Consider the following 22,610-nt stretch of genomic DNA (forward strand, 5'->3'; position numbering starts at 1 on the left):
TTACAAGGACAAAGAAGGACACTACATAATGATCAAGGGATCAATCCAAGAGTAAAATATAACAATTGTAAATATTTATGCACCCAACATAGCAGTACCTCAATACATAAGGCAAATACTAACAGCCATTAAAGGGGAAATTGACAGTAACACAATCATAGTAGGAGACTTTAACACCCCACATTCACCAATGGACAGATCATCCATAATGAAAATAAATAAGGAAACACAAGCTTTAAATGATACATTAAACAAGATGGACTTAATTGATATTTATAGGACACTGCATCCAAAAACAACAGAAGACACATTCTTCTCAAGTGCTTACGGAACATTCTGCAGGAGAGATCATATCTTGGGTCACAAATCAAGCCTTGGTAAATTTAAGAAAATTGAAATCGTATTAAGTATCTTTTCCGAAAACAACGCTATGAGACTAGATATAAATTACAGGAAAAAATCTGTAAAAAATACAAACACATGGAGGCTAAACAATACACTACTTAATAACCAAGAGATCATTGAAGAAATGAAAGAGGAAATCAAAAAGTACGTAGAAACAAGTGAAAACGAAAACACGATGACCCAAAACCTATGGGATGCAGCAAAAGCAGTTCTAAGAGGGAAGTTTATAGCAATACAATCCTACCTTAAGAAACAAAAAACAGGGGCTTCCCTGGTGGTGCAGTGGTTAAGAATCCGCCTGCCAATGCAGGGGACATGGGTTCAAGCCCTGGTCTGGGAAGATCCCACATGCTGCAGAGCAACTAAGCTCGAGCGCCACAACTACCGAGCCTGTGCACCTAGAGCTGGTGCTCTGCAACAAGAGAAAACAGGACAATGAGAAGCCCGCGCACCACAACGAAGAGTAGCCCCCGCTCAAGAGTAGCCCCACTCACTGCAACTAGAGAAAGCCCGTGCATAGCAACAAAGACCCAACACAGCCATAAATAAATAAATAAATAATAAGTTTTTAAAAAAATGAAACAAGAAACATCTCAAATAAACAACCTAACCTTACACCTAAAGCAATTAGAGAAAGAACAACAAAAAAACCCCGAAGTTAGCAGAAAGAAAGAAATCATAAAGATCAGGTCAGAAATAAATGAAAAAGAAATGAAGGAAATGGTAGCAAAGATCAATAAAACTAAAAGCTGGTTCTTTGAGCAGATAAATGAAATTGATAAACCATTAGCCAGACATCAAGAAAAAAAGGGCGAAGACTCAACTCAACAGAATTAGAAATGAAAAAGGAGAAGTAACAACTGACACTGCAGAAATACAAAGGATCATGAGAGATTACTACAAGCAACTCAATGCCAATAAAATGGACAACCTGGAAGAAATGGACAAATTCTTAGAAATGCACAACCTTCTGTGACTGAACCAGGAAGAAATAGAAAATATGAGCAGACCAATCACCAGTGCTGAAATTGAAACTGTGATTAAGTCTTCCAACAGTGGCGCAGTGGTTAAGAATCTGCCCGCCAACGCAGGGGACACGGGTTAGAGCCCTGGTCTGGGAAGATCCCACATGCTGCGGAGCAAGTAAGCCCGTGAGCCACAACTACTGAGCCTGTGTGTCTGGAGCCTGTGCTCCGCAACGGGAGAGGCTGCAACTGTGAGAAGCCCGTGCACTGCGATGAAGAGTGGCCCCCACTCGCCGCAACTGGAGAAAGCCCTTGTACAGAAACGAAGACCCAAAACAGCCAAAAAAAAAAAAAAAAAAAATCTTCCAACAAACAAAAGCCCAGGACCAGATGCCTTCACAGGCAAATTCTATCAAACATTTAGAGAAGAGCTAACACCTATCCTTCTCAAACTCTTCCAAAATACAGCAGAGGGAGGAACACTCCCAAACTCATTCTACAAGGCCACCATCACCCTGACACCAAAACCAGACAAAGATGCCACAAAGAAAGAAAACTGCAGGCCAATATCACTGATGAACATAGATGCAAAAATCCTCAACAAGGGCTTCCCTGGTGGCGCAGTGGTTGAGAGTCCGGCTGCCGATGCAGGGGACACGGGCTTGTGGCCCGTCCGGGAGGATCCCACATTCCGTGGAGCGGCTGGGCCCATGAGCCATGGCGGCTGGGCCTGCGCGTCCGGAGCCTGTGCTCCAAAAACGGGAGAGGCCACAACAGTGAGAGGCCCGCATACAGCAAAAAAAAAAAAAATCCTCAACAAAATACTAGCAAACAGAATCCAACAGCACATTAATAGTATCATACACCATGATCAAGTGGGGTTTATCCCAGGAATGCAAGTATTCAATATATGCAAATCAATCAATGTGATACACCATATTAACAAATTGAAGGACAAAAACCATATGATCATCTCAATAGATGCAGAGAAAACTTTCAACAAAATTCAACACCCATTTATGATAAAAACCCTGCAGAAAGTAGGCATAGAGGGAACTTTCCTCAAAATAATAAAGGCCATATATGACAAACCCGCAGCTAACATCGTCCTCAATGGTGAAAAACTGAAACCATTTCCACTAAGATCGGGAACAAGACAAGGTTGCCCAGTCTCACCACTATTATTCAACATAGTTTTGGAAGTTTTAGCCACAGCAATCAGAGAAGAAAACGAAATAAAAGGAATCCAAATTGGAAAAGAAGAAGTAATGCTGTTACTGTTTGCAGAGGACATGACACTGTACACAGAGAATCGTAAAGATGCTACCAGAAAACTACTAGAGCTAATCAATGAATTTGGTAAAGTAGCAAGGTACAAAATTAATGTAAAGAAATCTCTTGCATTCCTAAACACTAATGATGAAAAATCTGAAAGTGAAATTAAGAAAACACTCCCATTTACCATTGCAACAAAAAGAATAAAATCTAGGAATAAACTTACCTAGAGAGACAAAAGACCTGTATGCAGAAAATTATAAGGCACTGATGAAAGAAATTAAAGATCATACAAATAGATGAAGAGATATACCATGTTCTTGGATTGGAAGAATCAACACTGTGAAAATGACTATACTACCCAAAGCACTTTACAGATTCAATGCAATCCCTATCAAACTACCACTGGCATTTTTCACAGAACCAGAACAAGAAATTTTATAATTTGTATGGAAACACAAAAGGCCCTGAGTAGCTGAAGCAATCTTGAGAAAGAAAAACAGAGCTGGAGGAATCAGGCTCCCTGACTTCAGACTATACTATAAAGCTACAGTAATCAAGACAGTATGGTACTGGCACAAAAACAGAAATATAGATCAATGGAACAGGATAGAAAGCCCAGAGATAAACCCATGCACATATGGTCACCTTATCTTTGATAAAGGAAGCAAGAATATACAATGGAGAAAAGACAACCTTTTCAATAAGTGGTGCTGGGAAAACTGGACAGCTACATGTAAAAGAATGAAATTATAACACTCCCTAACACCATACACAAAAATAAACTCAGGGCCTCCCTGGTGGCGCAGTGGTTGAGAGTCCGCCTGCCGACGCAGGGGATATGGGCTCGTGCCCCGGTCCGGGAGGATCCCATATGCCGCGGAGCGGCTGGGCCCGTGAGCCATGGCCGCTGAGCCTGCGCATCCGGAGCCTGTGCTCCGCAATGGGAGAGGCCACAACAGTGAGAGGCCCGCATACCGCAAAAAAATAAATAAATAAATAAACTCAAAATGGATTAAAGACCTAAGGCCAGACACTATCAAACTCTTAGAGGAGAACATAGGCAGAACACTCTATGACATAAATCACAGCAAGATCCTTTTTGACCCACCTCCTAGAGAAATGGAAATAAAAACAAAAAGAAACAGATGGGACCAAATGACAGTTAAAAGCTTTTGCACAGCAAAGGAAACCATAAACAAGACCAAAAGACAACCCTCAGAATGGGAAAAAATATTTGCAAATGAAGCAACTGACAAAGGATTAATCTCAAAAATTTACAAGCAGCTCATGCAGCTCAATATCAAAAAAACAAACAACCCAATCCAAAAATGGGCAGAAGACCTAAATAGACATTTCTCCAAAGAAGACAGATATACAGATTGCCAAAAAAGACATGAAAGAATGCTCAACATCATTAATCATTAGAGAAACGCAAATGAAAACTACAATGAGATATCATCTCACACCGATCAGAATGGCCATCATCAAAAAGTCTACAAACAATAAATGCTGGAGAGGGTGTGGAAAAAGGGAATCCTCTTGCCCTGTTGGTGGGAATGTAAATTGATACAGCCACTATGGAGAACAGTATGGAGGCTCCTTAAAGAACTAAAAACAGAACTATCATATGACCCAGCAATGCCACTATTGGGCATATACCCTGGGAAAACCATAATTCAAAAAGAGTCATGTACCACAATGTTCATTGCAGCTCTTTTTACAGCAGCCAGGATATGGAAGCAACCTAAGTGTCCATCAACAAATGAATGGATAAAGAAGATGTGGCACATATATACAATGGAATATTACTCAGCCATAAAAAGAAACGAAATTGGGTTATTTGTAGTGAGGTGGATGGACCTAGAGTGTGTCATATAGAGTGAAGTAAGTCAGAAAGAAAAAAACAAATACCGTATGCTAACACACATATATGGAATATTAAAAAAAAAAAAGTTCTGAAGAACCTAGGCGCAAGACGGGAATAAAGACACAGACCTACTAGGCATGGACTTGAGGATATAGGGAAGGGGAAGGGGAAGGGGAAGCTGGGACAAAGTGAGACAGTGGCATGGACATACATACACTACCAAATGTAAAATAGATAGCTAGTGGGAAGCAGCCGCATATCATAGGGAGATCAGCTTGGTGCTCTGTGACCACCTAGAGGGGTGGGATAGGGAGGGTGGGAGGGATGGAGATGCAAGAGGGAGGAGATATGGGGATATATGTATAGGTATAGCTGATTCACTGTGTTACAAAGCAGAAACTAACACAACATTGTAAAGCAATTATACTCCAATAAATATGTTAAAAGAAAAAGAATATATCAGAACAAATTTGGCAGAAATTATCAAAAGATGGTTGTAAATAATAAAAGGATTTAAAAAAAAAAAAGAACAGGAGCTCAGAAGGGTTGCTGGATACAAAATTAACACACAATATCATAGCATTCCTATACAACAGTAGAAACAAAATAGAAAATGGAATCAAAAAAGGAACCCCATTTCACAATAGTAACAAAAACCATGAAGTCATGTTCAGTATGGAGTATATTATAAAATACTATTCCAGGATTGCAAGGGCCTAATATAGGCTATATAATTTTGAGAAAGAAGAACAAAGTTGAAGGGTTTCAGGACTTACCGTAAAACAGTAATAATCAAGAAAGTGTGGTACTGGTGTAAAGACAGACATAAAATGTAACGGAGTAAGAGTTCAAAATTAAAATCTCATATGTTGAACTGAATTTTGCCAAAGGGGCCAGGGTGGTGGGGTGAGGAGGAGCTGGTAGTCTTTCAAGAAATGGATACCTATGTGAAAAAAATCTGACTCTCACCTTTATGCCATACACAAAAATTAACTCTAAATAAACCTAAACTATAAAACTTCTAGAGTAAAATATAAAAACATCTTTGCAACCTTCAAGTAGGCAAAGACTCCTTATATAAGAAATCAAAAGTATGAAGTGTAAAAAAGAAAAATTGGGCTTCCCTGGTGGTGCAGTGGTTGAGAGTCCGCCTGCCGATGCAGGGGACACGGGTTCATGCCCGGGTCCGGGAAGATCCCACATGCCGTGGAGCAGCTGGGCCCGTGAGCCATGGCCGCTGAGCCTGTGTGTCCGGAGCCTGTGCTCCGCAAAGGGAGAGGCCACAACAGTGAGAGGCCCACGTATAGCAAAAAAAAAAGAAAAATTGATAACTGGGACTTTAAAACACCTACTCTCCAAAAACCATGGAAAAAAAGTGAAAAGGCAAGCCACAAACTATAATAAAACATTCATGATACTTTACCTGACAAAATACTTGTATCCAGAATAACTAAAGCATATTCATAACTCACAAATAAAAACCAAAAACCCAACTTAAAAATAGGCAAAAGAATATCAAGTAGTGACAGACTGATACATTGATCTTCCTGCAAAGAACAACTATAGACTCTGTGAACCCAACACAAAAAAACTATCCAAGGGCTCTGAAGACTGAAATACACATTTTGGAGGGGGTATCATAACTTGGAGTAAGCAATCACACCTACTGAGTTCCCATTTTGTGCAGTTTTGCCCTGAAGGTGGATGCAGTCACCACCACAGAGGCACTGGGGCAGCTACAACTGCAACAGAAAGCCTGACATCCCTCTGGTTGGAGGAAATGAAAGAACAAGGAAAAGGAGCCTACGGTAACCAAGATGGCAAGAGAGTAGTAGGGAACTCCAGAAAGAAGAGAATCAAAGAAGAGAACCCCCACGTTCTGTGTTTAAACAGTCTAATAAATCTACAGCTGACACTTGAACCATGCCCACTGCAGGCATGAGAGTTTGTTGAGTCTAACCAAGTTGATTGCCCACTAACACAAAGACATCAATGCCCTTTGGAGCAATATAAAATAATCCTGTCTCCAAAACATAACATTCCAGGATACAGTCTAAATATTTACGTCTAGGATGCAATCTAAATATTTACGTGTAGGATACAATCTAAAATCCCTCAACATATGAAAGCCAAGAAAATGTGATCTCAGATGTTATTATCAGACATGTACTTTACAGCAGCTATTATAACTATACTCATTAAGGTAAAGAAAAATATGCTAACCATGAATGAAAAAACAGGAAACAGATACATGTCATTATACATTTGTCCAAACCTACAGAATATACAACATCAACAGTGAACCTTAATGTAAATTATGGATTCTGGACGATAATGATGTATCAACATAGGTTCATCAACTGTTTAAAAAAAAAAAAAAAAAACAGGTACCACTCTGGTGAGAGGATGTTGATAATGGGGGAAGCTATGTATGTGAGGGGCAGCAGATATATGGGAAACCTTGGTACTTTTTCCTCAATTTTGCTGTGAACCTAAAACTGCTCTTAAAATAAGTCTTAAAAAAGTAGAAAATTTCATCAAAGAAATAGAAAATACAAAAACCAAGTTGAAATTTTAGATATAAAAACTACCACATATTAAATTAAAAATGAGCAAAAGGCTTAAACAGACACCTCAAAAAAAGAGAAGATAGGGAATTCCTTGAAAGTCCAGAGATTAGGACTCAGCACTTTCACTGCTGGTACCCTGGTTCAATTCCTGATTGGGGAACTATGGTCCCGCAAGCCAAGTGGTGTGGCAAAAAAAAAAAAAAAAAAAAAAAAAAAAAAAAAAAACAAAAAACAAATGGCCAATAAAAACATTAAAAGATGTTCAATACCATTAACCATCAGGGAAATGCAAATTAAAACCACAATGTAGGGCCTCCCTGGTGGCGCAGTGGTTGAGAGTCCGCCTGCCGATGCAGGGGATACGGGTTCGTGCCCCGGTCTGGGAGGATCCCATATGCCGCGGAGCGGCTGGGCCCGTGAGCCATGGCCGCTGGGCCTGCGCATCCGGAGCCTGTGCTCCGCAACGGGAGAGGCCACAACAGTGAGAGGCCCGCATACCGCAAAAAGAAAAAAAAAAAACCACAATGTAAAGTCTCTACCCCAGAGGTCAGCAAACATTTTCTTTAAAGAGCCAGAAAACAAATATTTTAAGCTTTGCAAGCCATACAGACTGTGTTGCAACTACTTTGTTCTGCTATGTTAGCACAAAGCAGCCACATACAATACAAAAACGATTTACAAAAACAGGTCAGGTGTGCCAGATTTTGACCCATGAGCTGTAATTTGCCGATCCCCGATGCCACACCCAAGAGAATGACTTAAAACAACGGACAATATTGAAGTAAAGATATAGAACTAAAAATCTCATACACTGCTGATTAAGAGTGTAAAATAGTATAACCACTTTGAAATACTGATACAAGCAACAACAAAGAATCTTAAAAACATTACGCTGAGCAAAAGAAGCCAGATAGAGGGAATTCCCTGGTGGTCCAGTGGTTAGGACTCTGCACGCTCACTGGCAAGGGCCCATGTTCAATCCCTGGTTGGGAAACTAAAATGCCAAAAGCTATGCAGCACGGCAAGAAAAGAAAAGAAAAAAGAAAAGAAAAGAAGCCAGATACAGAGTAATATATGGCTCCATTTATATGAAAACCTAAAAAAGACAAATCGAATCTGTAGTGACAGAAAAGTAGATAAATAGTTGCCTAGGTTAAGGGAGAGGATGACTTTCAGGGACACAAGGAACCAATTTTTGGGTGATAAAGGTGTTTTACTTCTTAACTGTAGTGGTTATGTGGGTATGTACATGAAGATGAGTGTATACATCTGTCAAATCTTAAACTGTAAGCTTAAAATGACTGCATTTTATTGTATGTAAATCATAACTTAATAAAATTTGTTTAAAAAGTTATTCTAGGATATTTTTTAAATACCTGAATAAATTGTGAGATAATTATAACATCAGGTTCAATAACCTAAAAACAGCAAGTCTCCCCAAATCATTCAGTGGAACCCCAATCAAAATTCCAGTTAGGTTTTTTTGTTTGAAGAATTCAATAAATTTACTTAAATTTATACAGAAGAATAAAGTTCTAAAACAACTTAGTCTTGAAGATGAAGAAAAGAGTGCCTCACCCGAGCAATTATTAGGACATATCATAATGTCATTTTAACAGTGGTGCTCGCATAAGAAGAAAAAAAGACTAATAGATCAGAAGATAGAGTTTTGATAAAAACTCATGAACATATGGGAACTTAATATACCGTAATGGCAGGACCATAAATCAATAGGAAGAGAATGAACAGTTTAACTAGGTGATGTTAGGAAAAGTGGCTCACTGTACATGAAGAGAAATGTAACTAGATCTCCACTTAACACCACATAAAAAGGTGGGTTATTGATGGATTAAAAACTTCTTATGAAAGATAAAACTAAAGAGATTAAAAGATATAACTGTTAAGAAAGATGTAACTATTAAAAAAGGATATAGCTGTTTAAAAAGATATAACTATTAAATATAACAATATTTTTATGGCTTAAAAGTGAGAAAGGCCTTCATAAGGCAAAATCAGTGGTTTTGATTACATCAAAATTAAGATTTTTTTATAAAAGAGGACACATGAAAGGTGACAGAATGGGAGATTATTTACAATGCCTAAAAATGACAAAAGGACTAATATTTAAAATATACAAGGAACTCCAGTAAAATAAGAAAAAGAGAACTCCAACAGAAAAAAAGGGGTGAAGGATATGAATAAGTAGTTTACAGAGGAAACATAAAAATCTAAAAAGCTTATGAAGAGATGTTAAAAGTCACTAGTTAGCAGAGTAATTAAAATTAAAGAAAGGTATCATTTGAACTCCTAATTAGACTACTGAAAAATAGGAAGTTGAATGATGCCCAGTCCTGGCTACAGTATAAGGATATATAGTAGTCATCATGTATTGATAGTTGAGCCTAGACTAATGCAGCCAGTCAGGTAAGCAATCTGGCACTACTTCAGAAAATTAAGTACGCCTATACTCTTTGACTCCGCAATTCAGAAATTAAGAGAATTTCAGAAAAACAAATTCTCACAGATCTGGGGATACATGAATGAAGATGCTCACTGCTGCCTTATTTGTGAGAGCAGGGAGTCGAAGGCAATCAGGGTGTCTATCACTGGGGGAATGAACAGGTAAAATGGAATGTATGCAAACTTCTGAGTACTACACATCAGTTAGAAGCCATGGGCCAGATATACATACAGGAATGTAATGGATTTAAATATCTTAGTACTTTTTAAAAAACTACTGGGACTTCCCCGGTGGTCCAGTGGGTAAGACTCCGTGCTCCCAGTGGAGGGGGCCTGGGTTTGATCCTTGGTCGGGGAACTAGATCCTGCATGTATGCCACAACTAAGAGCTCGCATGCCACAACTAAAAGACCCTGCGAGCTTGGGACTTCCCTGGTGGTGCAGTGGTTTAAGAATCTGCCTGCCAATGCAGGTGACACAGGTTCAAGCCCTCGCCCAGGAAGATCCCACATGCTGCAACTAAGCCCGTGCGCCACAACTACTGAGCCTGCGCTCTAGAGCCTGCGAGCCACAACTACTGAAGCCCTCGCACCTACAGTGCAAGGAAGAGTGGTCCCCACTCGCCACAACTAGAGAAAGCCCACACGCAGCAAAGAAAACCCAACATGGCCAAAAATAATAATTAATTAATTTAAAAAAAAAAAGATCCCGCATGCCGCAACTAAGACCCATCGCAGCCTAAATAAATAAATAAATAAATATTTCTTTAAACAAACAAACAAACAGTACATGTATAAAATTTAAGGGGTTCCCTGGTGGCACAGTGGTTGAGAGTCTGCCTGCCGATGCAGGGGACACGGGTTCGTGCCCTGGTCCGGGAAGATCCGACATGCCGCAGAGGGGCTGGGCCCGTAAGCCAGTGCGTCCGGAGCCTGTGCTCCACAACAGGAGAGGCCACAACAGTGAGAGGCCCACGTACCGCAAAAAAAACCCAAAAAAACTACTAAGTAAAAAGCAATAAATGGGATGAAATATAACACAGTATCATTAGTATCATTTATGTAATTAAAAACACATGCAAAAAGGCTGTGACATGCCTAATAGAGAAAATTAGATAAACTTCATTCAGGCATGATGTCTAGTGATGTGGTGTGGGAATTCAAAGTTAGTGAATCAACAATATACATTAAATAAGGTGTCTTTAAACAGACACACATAAAACAAGGTTATGTACTGACCAACTGTCAAAAATGTCGTGACAAGAGACTAACAGGAGCCTAAGCCTGCAGTTCCCCTAAGAGCGATGCTTCTGTGTTCACTAATTCAGTGTTCGTGGACTTCACAGAATATAATCACAGTAAGTAATGAGAATCGACTGCACAGACGAAAGCACATACAGTAATCACACTTAGAATGGGCAGCTGGTGGAGGTGGAAAATGGAGACAGACAGACAAAAGGGAAAAAATAAATACATTAAAAGGAAGAGACTTGCACACACCCAGCAGTTTTAAGGTGCCATGAACAGAGGAAGATGATGATTCAACTCTGAATCGGAGGTCCAAACAACTAAATAAAAAAATGAAAATACAAGAACATTCTAGTAAGAGAGGTAATTCAGTCTCACCACAAAAAATGTGTCTGCAGAACTTTAAACATAAACAATAAACATGAAGCCTAAATAAAAAATAATAAGATCAGGGGAGAAAAAGGAATCAGAGGAATGTCTTAAAATAAAAAAGATTAAGATACCTGAGGTATACTGTGTTTTCCATACTTCCAAAACTTGTTCTGTGATAAAAGAGACTTAAATTTCTCCTCCAGAGAATCAAGCTCATTATCAGGTAGGAGGCAAAGCAACTTTTTCAATGCCAATAAGGAACAAGTTACAACCCGATAGAATTTAGCTTCTCTCTCTTCCTCTGGAATGGTTCTTGATGGAAAAAGAAAATAAATACATATAAGGATTGAGAATAAGACAAACTACATATTCAGCACTTCTATTTTAAATGTTTTATCATTGAATATCTACCAAAGTTCCTTTATCTCTATATTCATTCTCCCTGTGCCAAACCCCCGCAAAATGCCAATATACATAGAATTTTAATCACATATTATTCAAATAATAAAAGGTGAAAGTAAATTAAGAGTTGTGGCTTGAAATAAGTGTGCATGTACACTGCTCTCAGTAGCAGTTAATTGGATGATTAGAGAATAAATAACACTGCATCTAAGAGTCCTTTCCCTTACAGACTCTTAATAGTTTGATTAGAACACAAGAGTAAAAAGTAAATGGAACATCTTACTATTCTTACAATAGAACTATTCATAGTTCTTCAACTATTTCATCCAGACCTTAAAATGGTTCCTGCTATGACTGTCAAAAGGCAAATGTGGAAAAAACCTAAAAAACATCTCTTTGTAAAAGAACCAAACACATGCGCTCCCAGATAATTCAAGTTAAATAGCGGGACAACTTGCAGGTAAAAGCACTTAAAACAGCACCTGGCAGATAGCATTATATTAAGTATTTTCACATCAACATTTACCATCCCTTTTTTAAAAAATGTCACATTGAAATTATCATCTTATTACCTATGAGTGAAACATAGTTTCACTTAACCTGAGTTACACAGAAACAATACAACTTACTGCGGGTCACTGAGTGTATCAGGTGTTTCTTTTATAAGGTGATCCTGCAGCACCTACAGAGGGGGAAAAATGCCATAGCCTTGAGATTTTATTGAATTGGCAGTGGTGAAGAGACAGAACATAAACTTCATCTTAACCAAAAGTTTTTATCTCCTTTCTCACAAGAGTAGCAAAATTAAGTAGCAAAATTAAGTAGCAAAACTAAAAGGTTTGAATTTTACCAATTTTTTCCCCCATCAATCCCCAAGGTTGGCACCTGCTGGGGTAAAAAAAGATAAGGTACTTCTTCCAAACACCTCCAGTTTCCACTGAGAGGAATTTTCCCTTAAATACTCCTGGCCTCTTGCTTCTCCATTCCTCTTGCACACAGCAGTGAAGTGAATGGGATGGCCGATTAGTAAGTTTGGGAGGGAATTAGGCTCTGCTTTCCTCGCCCCTCTTTTTTTTTTTTTTTTTTTTTTTTTTTTTTTGCTGTACGCGGGCCTCTCACTGTTGCAGCCTCTCCCGTTGTGGAGCACAGGCTCCGGACATGCAGGCTCAGCAGCCATGGCTCACAGGCCCAGCCGCTCTATGGCATGTGGGATCTTCCCGGACCGGGGCACGAACCCGTGTCCCCTGCATCGGCAGGCGGACTCTCAACCACCGCGCCACCAGGGAAGCCCTCCTCGCCCCTCTTTTCTGAGCACCTCCCTGCTCACAGAGAACAACATTGTGCTCTGCTCCATCATGGAGGAAGGTTCAAGGTTCCATTTGAAATGCTGAGTAAGTCTGCTTACTTCTGGGGGACAGTACTAGCAAGTCCACTGTTCCAGTATCAATTTTATCAGCAATAATAATAACCAACATTTACTGAGTTTTTCCATTTACCATGTATTGCTTTGAGCACATTCCATGCGTTAACGAAATTCTCAAAACAACTCGATGAAGTACAAGTTAATTCCTACTTTAACAGATGAGGAAATGGAAGCACAGAAACTTGCCCATGGTCAAACACCCCAACTAATGGCAGAGTGGACTAGAGCCCAGTGCTATGACCCAGAGCCCATGTTCTCTTATAGACACTATGACATTTTGATCTCATTTGCCTAACTCCTCTCTAATAAATTTGTTTTGAACTTAGGAAAGTTCAAACCCAATATCTGTATATCTGTGACACAGCCAACTAAAAGTAAAATAACGGAGGAAATAATCCACATATCCAATGATCAGTTACCCATCCATAATAAAACCAAGAACAAAAAACCAAATAAACAAAACTATGAATAGCCAAATTAATTATCTCAAAATCCATTTTCTGAAACTCTTAAGTGTCCAAATTCATGATACTTCACTCATAACATTCATCACTTGATATTTTAAAGAAACCAATGATATTTAATTTACAGTTGGGATAGAGAACTCCCTTTGAGAGTATGATTAAACCTACAAACCCTAGGGAATTCCCTGGCAGTCCAGTGGCTCGGACTCAGCGCTTTCATGGCTGGGGCCCCAGTTCAATCCCTGGCCCGGGAACTAAGATCCTACAAGATGCACGGTGCAGCCAAAAAAAATCACACAACTACAAACCATCACCCTAGAAAAACAACTCTGGTACAGTACAACAGAAAAATAAAGAATGTAAGAACCAAGAACTTAAAGGGGGAACTAGAATGCGTGTGTGTGTGTGTGTGTGTGTGTGTGTGTGTGTGTGTGTGTGTGTGTGTGTGTGTGTGTGTGTGTGTGTGTGTGTGTGTGTGTGTGTGTGTGTGTGTGTGTGTGTGTGTGTGTGTAGAGATGTTGGGTGAAGAGATCAGATAGGTAAGAAGGGACCACATCATGCAGAGCCTTGTAGGCCAAGATAAGAAATCTGGACTTGTAAGTATAATGGGAAGCCACAGAAAGGTCGACTAACTGAAAGGAGGGAAGCAGGGAGAAAACAAGGGAGTCGAGGAGGGAAGGTGTTTAAGTAGGATTATACATAGGGTGCTATGGAAATATACTAAATAAAGAAATAAATGCAAGCATTATCTTTTTTAAAAAAGTTTTTACTTCTCCTCAATGGACTCACAGTCCATCTATTTTTATTTCTTGGTATAATACTAACAAATTGGTATCTAGTTTTTTCCAGTCCGTATATCAGGAATAGCAAATAAGGAGAGAAAAAATGAGGAAGGACAGTATTGTGTAAAAACTAAAAGCCACAAAAGTTATGGCTGATATCGGTCTGGCAAAACTGCTGGCCAAGTGTTGGAGAAATGTGTATCTGTTAATGGAAGTACAAATTTGCATGGCCCTTTGAAGGGCAGTTTATCCATATCTATAAAAAATTTAAACCCTTTCACCCAACATATAGTTACTAGAAGTCTGGTAACTCCCACTCCTACAGGGTATAAAGAAATCTATTCAAGAATGTTCACTGAGGCACAGTGTTTGTTATAAAAAACTGGGTAAATAAATATTTTTAAAAATAATAAATAAATAAAACTATTCTTAAAAAAAAAAACTGGGGAAGAATCCCAAATGTGTATTAAAATGAAAGAAGTTAAATAAACTGTTGTATATCTATATATACAAAGGAATACCAGGATGAAACAGATCTGTATACACGTATTGATTTGGAAATATGGGGAAAAAAAGTTTAGATTTTTTTTTTTTTTTTTTTTGCAGTATGCGGGCCTCTCACTGTTGTGGCCTCTCCCGTTGCGGAGCACAGGCTCCGGACGCGCAGGCTCAGTGGCCATGGCTCACGGGCCTAGCTGCTCTGCGGCATGTGGGATCTTCCCGGACCGGGGCACGAACCCGTGTCCCCTGCATCGGCAGGCGGACTCTCAACCACTGCGCCACCAGGGAAGCCCCTAGATTTGATTTTTAGATGTATTCTTTTTTTAGATTATACATTACAAAGCACATATCTAAATTTTTTTAGATACAGTAAATTAAAACAAACAGGGAAAACTTAAATCATTTAGAAAGATCCAATCCAAAAAGTCAATTATGTTTAAAAAGCCAAAATGATCAACTTTGATAAACACCATTTAAAAAACGCAATCTTCCACTGAAAGATATTTCACTTCTCATACCCTCACAATGCTAGGTAAAAGAGCTGCCTTTGTAATATGCCTTATATCCCTTAAATACTTTAAAAAATAGATACAGGATGGTTCCAAAGACTTACACTTGTAATTTCATCCTTACAAAATGCTATGGCTTCAGGTTGCTTGCTTGGAGGGAAAGCTGCTTCAAAGGCATCTTTTGCTGCAGATGCAGCTGGTGTGTAAGTATCACACTGAGCCATTAGCCAATAGCCCATTAAACTTTTTAAGTAAGGAGCCAAGTGTTTCTTAACTTTAAGGATAAGTTTTTCAAAAGCTTGCTGTGTGGCTTCTCGAACCCGGCGGTCATGATCCTATTGAAAATATAATATGGTTTAAAACAGCTCTAACCCATAAAAATAAATACTGACATTTCTGGGTATGTGATGAAGACCCATTAATAAGAATTCACCTATGCACAAAGCTAAACTAAAATCAATCATTATATTAAAAAACTGATTAATTTTGCCTTTTCCCAATGAGATAAAAATGACTGTATTCAAGACAGAGTCAGGGCTAAGCCTGGAATAAATAAGCAATTCATTCTCATTCTTCTGCAGCAAGTATACAAAGAAATTACGTTGTCAAAATTTACTATGACTTAAAAGTATCTAGGTAATTCTATAGTAAGGACCTAACAGACTCCTTTTTACAACCCAACATGATCCAATCTGCATAATAATATTGACATAACATTCCATAACCTCACCAAAAATGAATAATAAATTTGACAGTCCCCACAACTTCAACCAAAAACAAAAACAAAAAACACAAAAAACAAAACAAAAAAACCACAACAGAAATAAACTAGTCAAGTCTTAATACTTACTAGTGAAATTTTGCAGAAAATTCTTGGCCAATATGGAAGAACTCCTTTTACAGTTTCCGTGTCTCTCTCTGTACACATGGTTCCAAACTCCTGCATAGCCTAAAATAAATTATTAAAATCGTTAAGGATCAACAGCCATAATATTGGCTGTTGATTATATTTATGCTGTTCTAGAAGCTTAGTCTATTTTATGTAACGTGAGAATACACCATCCCTGTTTGTGCCATATGGGACTAATCTGAAGAGTTCCTTTATAGGTTACTATGGTAGAAACTTTTCAGTTGTTTTAAAAAATATATAAAACGTACACAAACAAAAAAAAACCCATTTAAAATTATAGAGTCAAAATTACATTACTTAATAGGAAAAACTGTAAAGCCAGAATTCCAAAGTGATTCTAAAAAGTGCAGAACAACAAACTAACTTATAACCCAGAAGATAAGTATAACCTAAAGTCTGTGTCAGAAAAAATTACAATTGTAAAAGTACTTATTAGTGATGATTCCTCATTCTTCTTTACATAAAATATGCCAATGACATTTTAACAAAAAGATTTTCTTGATCATTTTAATGAAAACAGTAAAACTTGCTTTCAGTTTTGTCGTGACATCTTTCTTTGAAAGTTTCCGCAGCACCATTCGGAAATCAGAATCCACAAGACTGTCTATTTCTTCAGCTCCTTGAATAGCAGGAACATAGCCTAGGTCACTGTGAAATGTTCCAAAACCAATAAATCCAGGCACTGTTCCCTGTTCCTTGGCAAGGAGTTCTGCAGCTCGGCCACTGTTTGAAGGCTGGTAAGAAAGTAGGGAGAAAAAAAGTCAGAGTCAAGGAAGAGTTCAAAATTTAACTTTGAGTTCTTTGGAGTAATTACTTGACAATTCCCACAATGAAGCAAACTTCTATTTGAGGACTTTTCCCCTCTAGCCTATGCATCTATTGCAATGTTCGCCAAAGATAAATATTTTTGTCACCAAGAACTTAACAATAATGATCCTAGGAACTACTTCCTAGTTTCCTAAACATCAGAACCATGTTTTTAAAGTTGCGATTACAAGCCATTAGAGGCTCATGATATCAACTTAATGGGCCATGGCAACATTTTAAAGAAACAGGAAAAATTTTAAAAATCAAAATGCATCACATATGGTAAGAATAAGTACTATTTTATGAAATTTTTTATTTCCAACTTTTGTATAAATAGTATGTATACACACATATGTATACTGTGTAGTGGTGAAAAATTAACCCATAAATGGATATCTCTTCATTCATCCACTCATTCAACAAATATTTATTAAGCAACTACCCTAGGACAAGTCTAATGATAGCAACTTCTAGACCAGGAGTTCCTTGTGGGCAGACACACTCATTTCCACATACCCGAAGCCTAACCAAATCTCTCTGGGCTAAAATGGTTACAACTTACATTAGTATGTACATAAAAATCAATACAGTGATCAGGATATAAGATACGCTCCTTTGCTTTGAAACACAGTCAGTGGCTTGATTGATACACAATATAGTAGCTTCCAGTACTAAAAATTAAAGGATTCTTTGTGACAAAGAAAGAAAATACTTGAACTGTTGAAAGAAATTAATGTATTCATTGTCATCTAATAGGAAAATGCCTCAGTTCAATGTCCAGGATGACATCACAACCCATCTAAACTCATCTATTTCTTATTACTCTGTAAGAATGTCTGAAAATCCAAATGTGTGATTCAGTTTGTTCATACCTAGCAAAACTGTGCTTGGGAAAATCATTTATCAAGGAATAATAATCTGTACTACTTTCTAAACTGAAATGAGTGACCAGAAATGAAAATGATGGACTAGATATTTTTTCAAAACAGTGGCACTTGGCCTAACTTCAAAAAAGGTTCTCTATTTTAAAACTTGATTAAAATGAACTAACATTATTCAGTTTACCTTCTCAATATTGATACATGAATAAAGAGCTACAAAGGAAGTTAGTGAATTATAATTCTGAAAACTATGATGACATTAAGAGATTGGAATCTTACCTATAATCTCATGTGTAAACAGTTTTATTATGAAACAGAATAATGAAATAGTATAAAAAGCTAAAAGCTAAAGGAGTCAAGGCTGAATTCTGAACTGACCTTTAGACCAGAGCTGACAGTGGTACCTAGGTACAGAAAAGGTATCAGACGACCAGTTTCACAGAAACAAATTATTTTCAACTAACTGTATCTTTTTTTCAACGTCTACTTTGAAGTTAAAATGTAGTTACTGTTTCTTGTTACTTTCTCAACTGTACGTTATATGCTCATACCCACAGTTCAAAAATTAAGAACCTCGATACTGGGCTTCCCTGGTGGCGCAGTGGTTGAGAGTCCGCCTGCCAATGCAGGGGACACGGGTTCGTGCCCCAGTCCGGGAAGATCCCACATGCTGCGGAGCGGCTAGGCCCGTGAGCCATGGCCGCTGAGCCAGTGCATCCGGAGCCTGTGCTCCGCAATGGGAGAGGCCACAGCAGTGAGAGGCCCACATACCGCAAAAAAAAAAAAAAAAAAAAAAAAAAAGAACCTCGATAGTATTTCTGGCAGTTAATTTTCTTACACTACACCTACTTCATTCTTTTGTGCCTGGCTTCTAGAGGTATAGTATTTGAGGTGGCAATCCTGAGTCTACAGTTTAAAGACCAAATTCAGGAAGTTTTCGGGACCTTTCACCATCTGGCCTCGACCTCTCCAGTCATCTTTCTAACACTTTTTTCTTCCCTTGTCCCACTTCCTCCTCCCTGTGCTCCCTTTTGTTCCCACTATTTATGTTCTAGTTCCAAACTCAATACAAAGTTCCCCGAATATGTCATGCCTTTTCACAATCTGGTCTTTTTATTCATTTTTTTCAAACAGCAAACACGTTTCTTTTTTTTAAAATTTTTATTGGAGTATAGCTGATTTACAATGTTGTGTTAGTTTCAGGTGTACAGCAAAGTGAATCAATTATACATATACATATACATATATCCACTTTTTTTTTTTTTTTAAGATTCTTTTCCCATACAGGTCATTACAGAGTATTTGAGTAGAGTTCCTTGTGCTTCACAGCATGTTCTTATTAGTTATCCACAATTTGGTCTTTGTGTAATCTTTTCTCTCCCTGACAAACTCCCACTTATCCCTGAAAACACATTCATGTGTTCAACATTTGCCTCTCCGGTCAATCACCATTCTCTTCTGTTCTCCCACTTTGCTGATACCTGTATCATAATTCTTTAATATATTACAATTATTTTTTTACTTATCTGTCTATCATCAAACTAATAGTTCAAGAGCAGAAAATTTCTCTATCATCTTTGAATACATGGCATTCAGTATTCAAAGTCTTCTGTTGAATGAATGACTGCCACTCTGAAGTTCAAATCCCAACTCCACAACTTCCTGACTACATGAATTTAGGCAAGTTAATTCTCAAAGTGTCAGAATCATCATCTTTAAAATGAGACAACAGTCACTAAATCATTACTTAGGTGTAGTCAAGATTAAATATAAGTTTTCAAACCACCATAATAATAATTGATTCCAACAAGAATTATCAAAGGATGCTAAAAACCATTAAGTGAAAGTCTATGAGAGAACATGTTATTCTGAAGTTACTACTCCACATATTATTTGTTAATAGCCAATAAAAAGAGACACTTATACAATGGACATCACCTTAATCAAGTGATTAAACATATACCACCAATAATGGGATTATGTGTCTCATTAATAAACAGGCATTATGTGTCCCCGTGGTGTGAGAGGCACTGAGAAATACACATCATCTATGAAGCATTTCTGTCAAAAACTGTTTAACCTGAATGTAATTATAAGGAACAATTAGACAAATCTAAGTTAAGCAAATCAATTGCCTAGACTCTTCCAAATTGTCCATGTCATAAAAGAATCTTCCTCCAAAAAAAGGCACTAGGAAAACTGCCTAGATCTAAATGATAGCTAAATGGAATGAGTGATCCTTTCATGGATCTTGGATGTTTTTAAAAATGCTATACCTAGGGACTTCCCTGGTGGCTCAGAGGTTAAGAATCCACCTGCAAATACAGGGGACATGGGTTCAGTCCCCGGTCCGGGAAGATTCCACATACCACAGAGCAATTAAGCCGTGCGCCACAACTACTGAGCCTGTGTTCTAGAACCCACAAGCCACAACTACTGAGCCCACGTGCCTCAACTCCTGAAGCCCGCGTGCCTAGAGCCCGTGCTCTGCAACAGAAGCCACTGCAATGAGAAGCCCGTGCACCGCAACGAAGTGTAGCCCCTGCTCACCGCAACTAGAGAAAGCACGCCCTCACGCACCAAGAGCCAAAAATTAATTTAAAAAAAATTTTAAATGTTATATCTAAATAAAACTTACAGAGAACAATATTGAGATGACTATAGAAATCTGAATATGATAATGTGTATTATTAGATAATAGTATTATACTGAAGTTGAATTTTCTGCATTTTATAATTGCTCACGGTTATGTAGAAGAATAGCGCTGTTTTTAGAATATACATGCTGAAGTATTTAGGAGTTAAGGGTCATGATTTCTGCAACTAATTCTCATACGGTTCAGCAAAATACATATATTTAGAAAGAGAAAGCAAAAGTGATCAAAGATTAACAATTGGTAATTCTAGGTAAAGAATTTATGAGTTGTTGCTCTAATATTCTTGCAACTTTTCCTAATATTTGGAATATTTCAGAAGTAAACATTGAGAAATTTTTTTTTAATTAAATGAGGATGCAAGTAAAGCATTTAGGAGAGTACTAACACAAGGTAAGTTACTATTATCACTGTTACTATTATTAACCTCCAAAACAGATTAAGTGACAGATCTAAGAAAATGTAGTACTGGAATCACGAGAATTGTTTCAGAAACAGAAAAAAGCATCCTCATAAAATTAGACTGTGCCATAATAAACCTAGTACTATAAAAAAATATCATTATGGCATCCCCAATCCTGTAGGTTTAGTCCACTTTGGGGTTTAAACAAGTATTTAGTGAACTTCTACTATATGCTAATCCTTGTTCTAGGCTCCAAGGATAACAGCAGCAGATAAAAACGCCTGCCTTCAAGATGCTTATATCCTATACTAATATCCTAGTGAAGCAAGACAGTAAATGAAGCGGGACAGTCAACTAATACGTTAGAAGTCATAAATGCAACGGAATAAAATAAAGCAGGAAAGGAGAAAAGGGAGCGGGGTGGAGGGCTACAACTTAAAATAGGGTGATCACCGGAGACCTCACTGAGATATCTCAGGCAAAATTTGGAGGCACCTAACAAAAGAGCGTCGGGGAGCCTGCCAGGCAAGGTCAAGTTTCGGTGAAGAGATAAGCATGGCCAGATGGAGTGAGCGAGGCGGAGGGAGTTGAAGATGCGGTCGGAGGTGGAAAGGGGCCGCAGCAGACCATGCACCGTGTATGTATCGTCGTAACGGCTTTAGCCTTTACCCCGAGGGATGTGGGCAGCCACAGCAGGTTTATAAGCGAAGGAGCGACATGATCCGAGATACCCTGCACACCAGGCTCACCTTAACTGCTTTCCACCCAATTCCCTTGCTCACCCCTGCCACCCTGTCCAGGTAACCTTCCTCTTGAAGCTGACACGGAACCAATTCTTAATGAAAATGTTGGGCGGGGGGGATGTGCTCGGGTGAGGACAGCTCTGGCACGGAACATCTTTTCTCTTACGACTCCCCAATCTGCTCAGAGATAACCCACCCCGCCCGCGGGGACGCACACACAACAGAGAGGTCACACTCGACACGCAAACGCACGCCTCCCCACAGCCGCGCTCCATACATCCTCTGGCCCTGCGCCGGGCGGAGCCAGCCACACTGCGAGGCGAGGACTCCTAGGTTGGCTGGGCCACCCCGCACTCACCCTCAGGTTCCCCTTGGTCCTCTGCTTGTTCTTCCCGCCCATGGTCGCGGTCTCAGCGGCACTCTCAACCCGCAGCCCCCGAGTTGACACGGCCGGGCCACAACTTCCGGCCCCTTGCAACGGAAAAGGGCCCACAGGAACGCCTTCCCCTGGCCCTCCCCTTCCGTCACCCACCCCACCCACATGCCTCCCCACTTCCGCTCCCGCCTCCTGCCGCGTCCCTGGCCATCCGTGGCGGGATATGTCACGCTTGCAGCCTCGCCCATCTGAGTCAACGTGACTCCTGCCCAATAGGAAGCCAAGCATTGGACCAATAGCGTCAAACCCTGCTTCTTCCCTTTCCTGCAGCGAAGATTTGTTCGCTGCTTAGTGGGTAGGAGATCGGCATGGGCTCTAAGGGAGGTGTTTTCATACAAGGGTAGCAGTAGATGATACAGTAGTGGCTGAAGGAAGGTGGGACAATGTTAGACCTTTTAAAATGCAATTATCGGGACTTCCCTGGTGGTCCAGTGGTAAAGAATCCGCCTTCCAGTGCACAGGGCGAGGGTTCCATCCCTGATCGGGGAACTAAGATTCCCACATGCCAGAGGGGCAGCCAAGCCCTCGTGCC

At 39.2% G+C, this 22,610-nt stretch overlaps 1 protein-coding gene across 1 annotated transcript in view; it reads right to left on the reverse strand.

Annotated features, from left to right (window-relative positions):
- Positions 1-22,117, reverse strand: part of LTN1 (listerin E3 ubiquitin protein ligase 1) — a 66,944-nt gene extending 44,827 nt beyond the window's left edge. Inside the window, exons 1-6 of the mRNA XM_082624283.1 lie at positions 22,001-22,117; positions 16,686-16,889; positions 16,096-16,194; positions 15,350-15,580; positions 12,196-12,248; positions 11,296-11,476 (exon numbers count right to left, since the gene is read on the reverse strand). Of these exons, the coding sequence (XP_082480409.1) occupies positions 11,296-11,476; positions 12,196-12,248; positions 15,350-15,580; positions 16,096-16,194; positions 16,686-16,889; positions 22,001-22,042 (810 nt within the window). The 5' untranslated portion in view covers positions 22,043-22,117. The remainder of the gene's footprint in view (positions 1-11,295; positions 11,477-12,195; positions 12,249-15,349; positions 15,581-16,095; positions 16,195-16,685; positions 16,890-22,000) is intronic.
- Positions 22,118-22,610: the final 493 nt, after the last annotated feature.

The sequence above is a fragment of the Mesoplodon mirus genome (assembly GCF_964341445.2).
Source record: "Mesoplodon mirus genome assembly, chromosome: 6".
In the NCBI taxonomy this organism is placed as follows: domain Eukaryota; kingdom Metazoa; phylum Chordata; class Mammalia; order Artiodactyla; family Ziphiidae; genus Mesoplodon; species Mesoplodon mirus.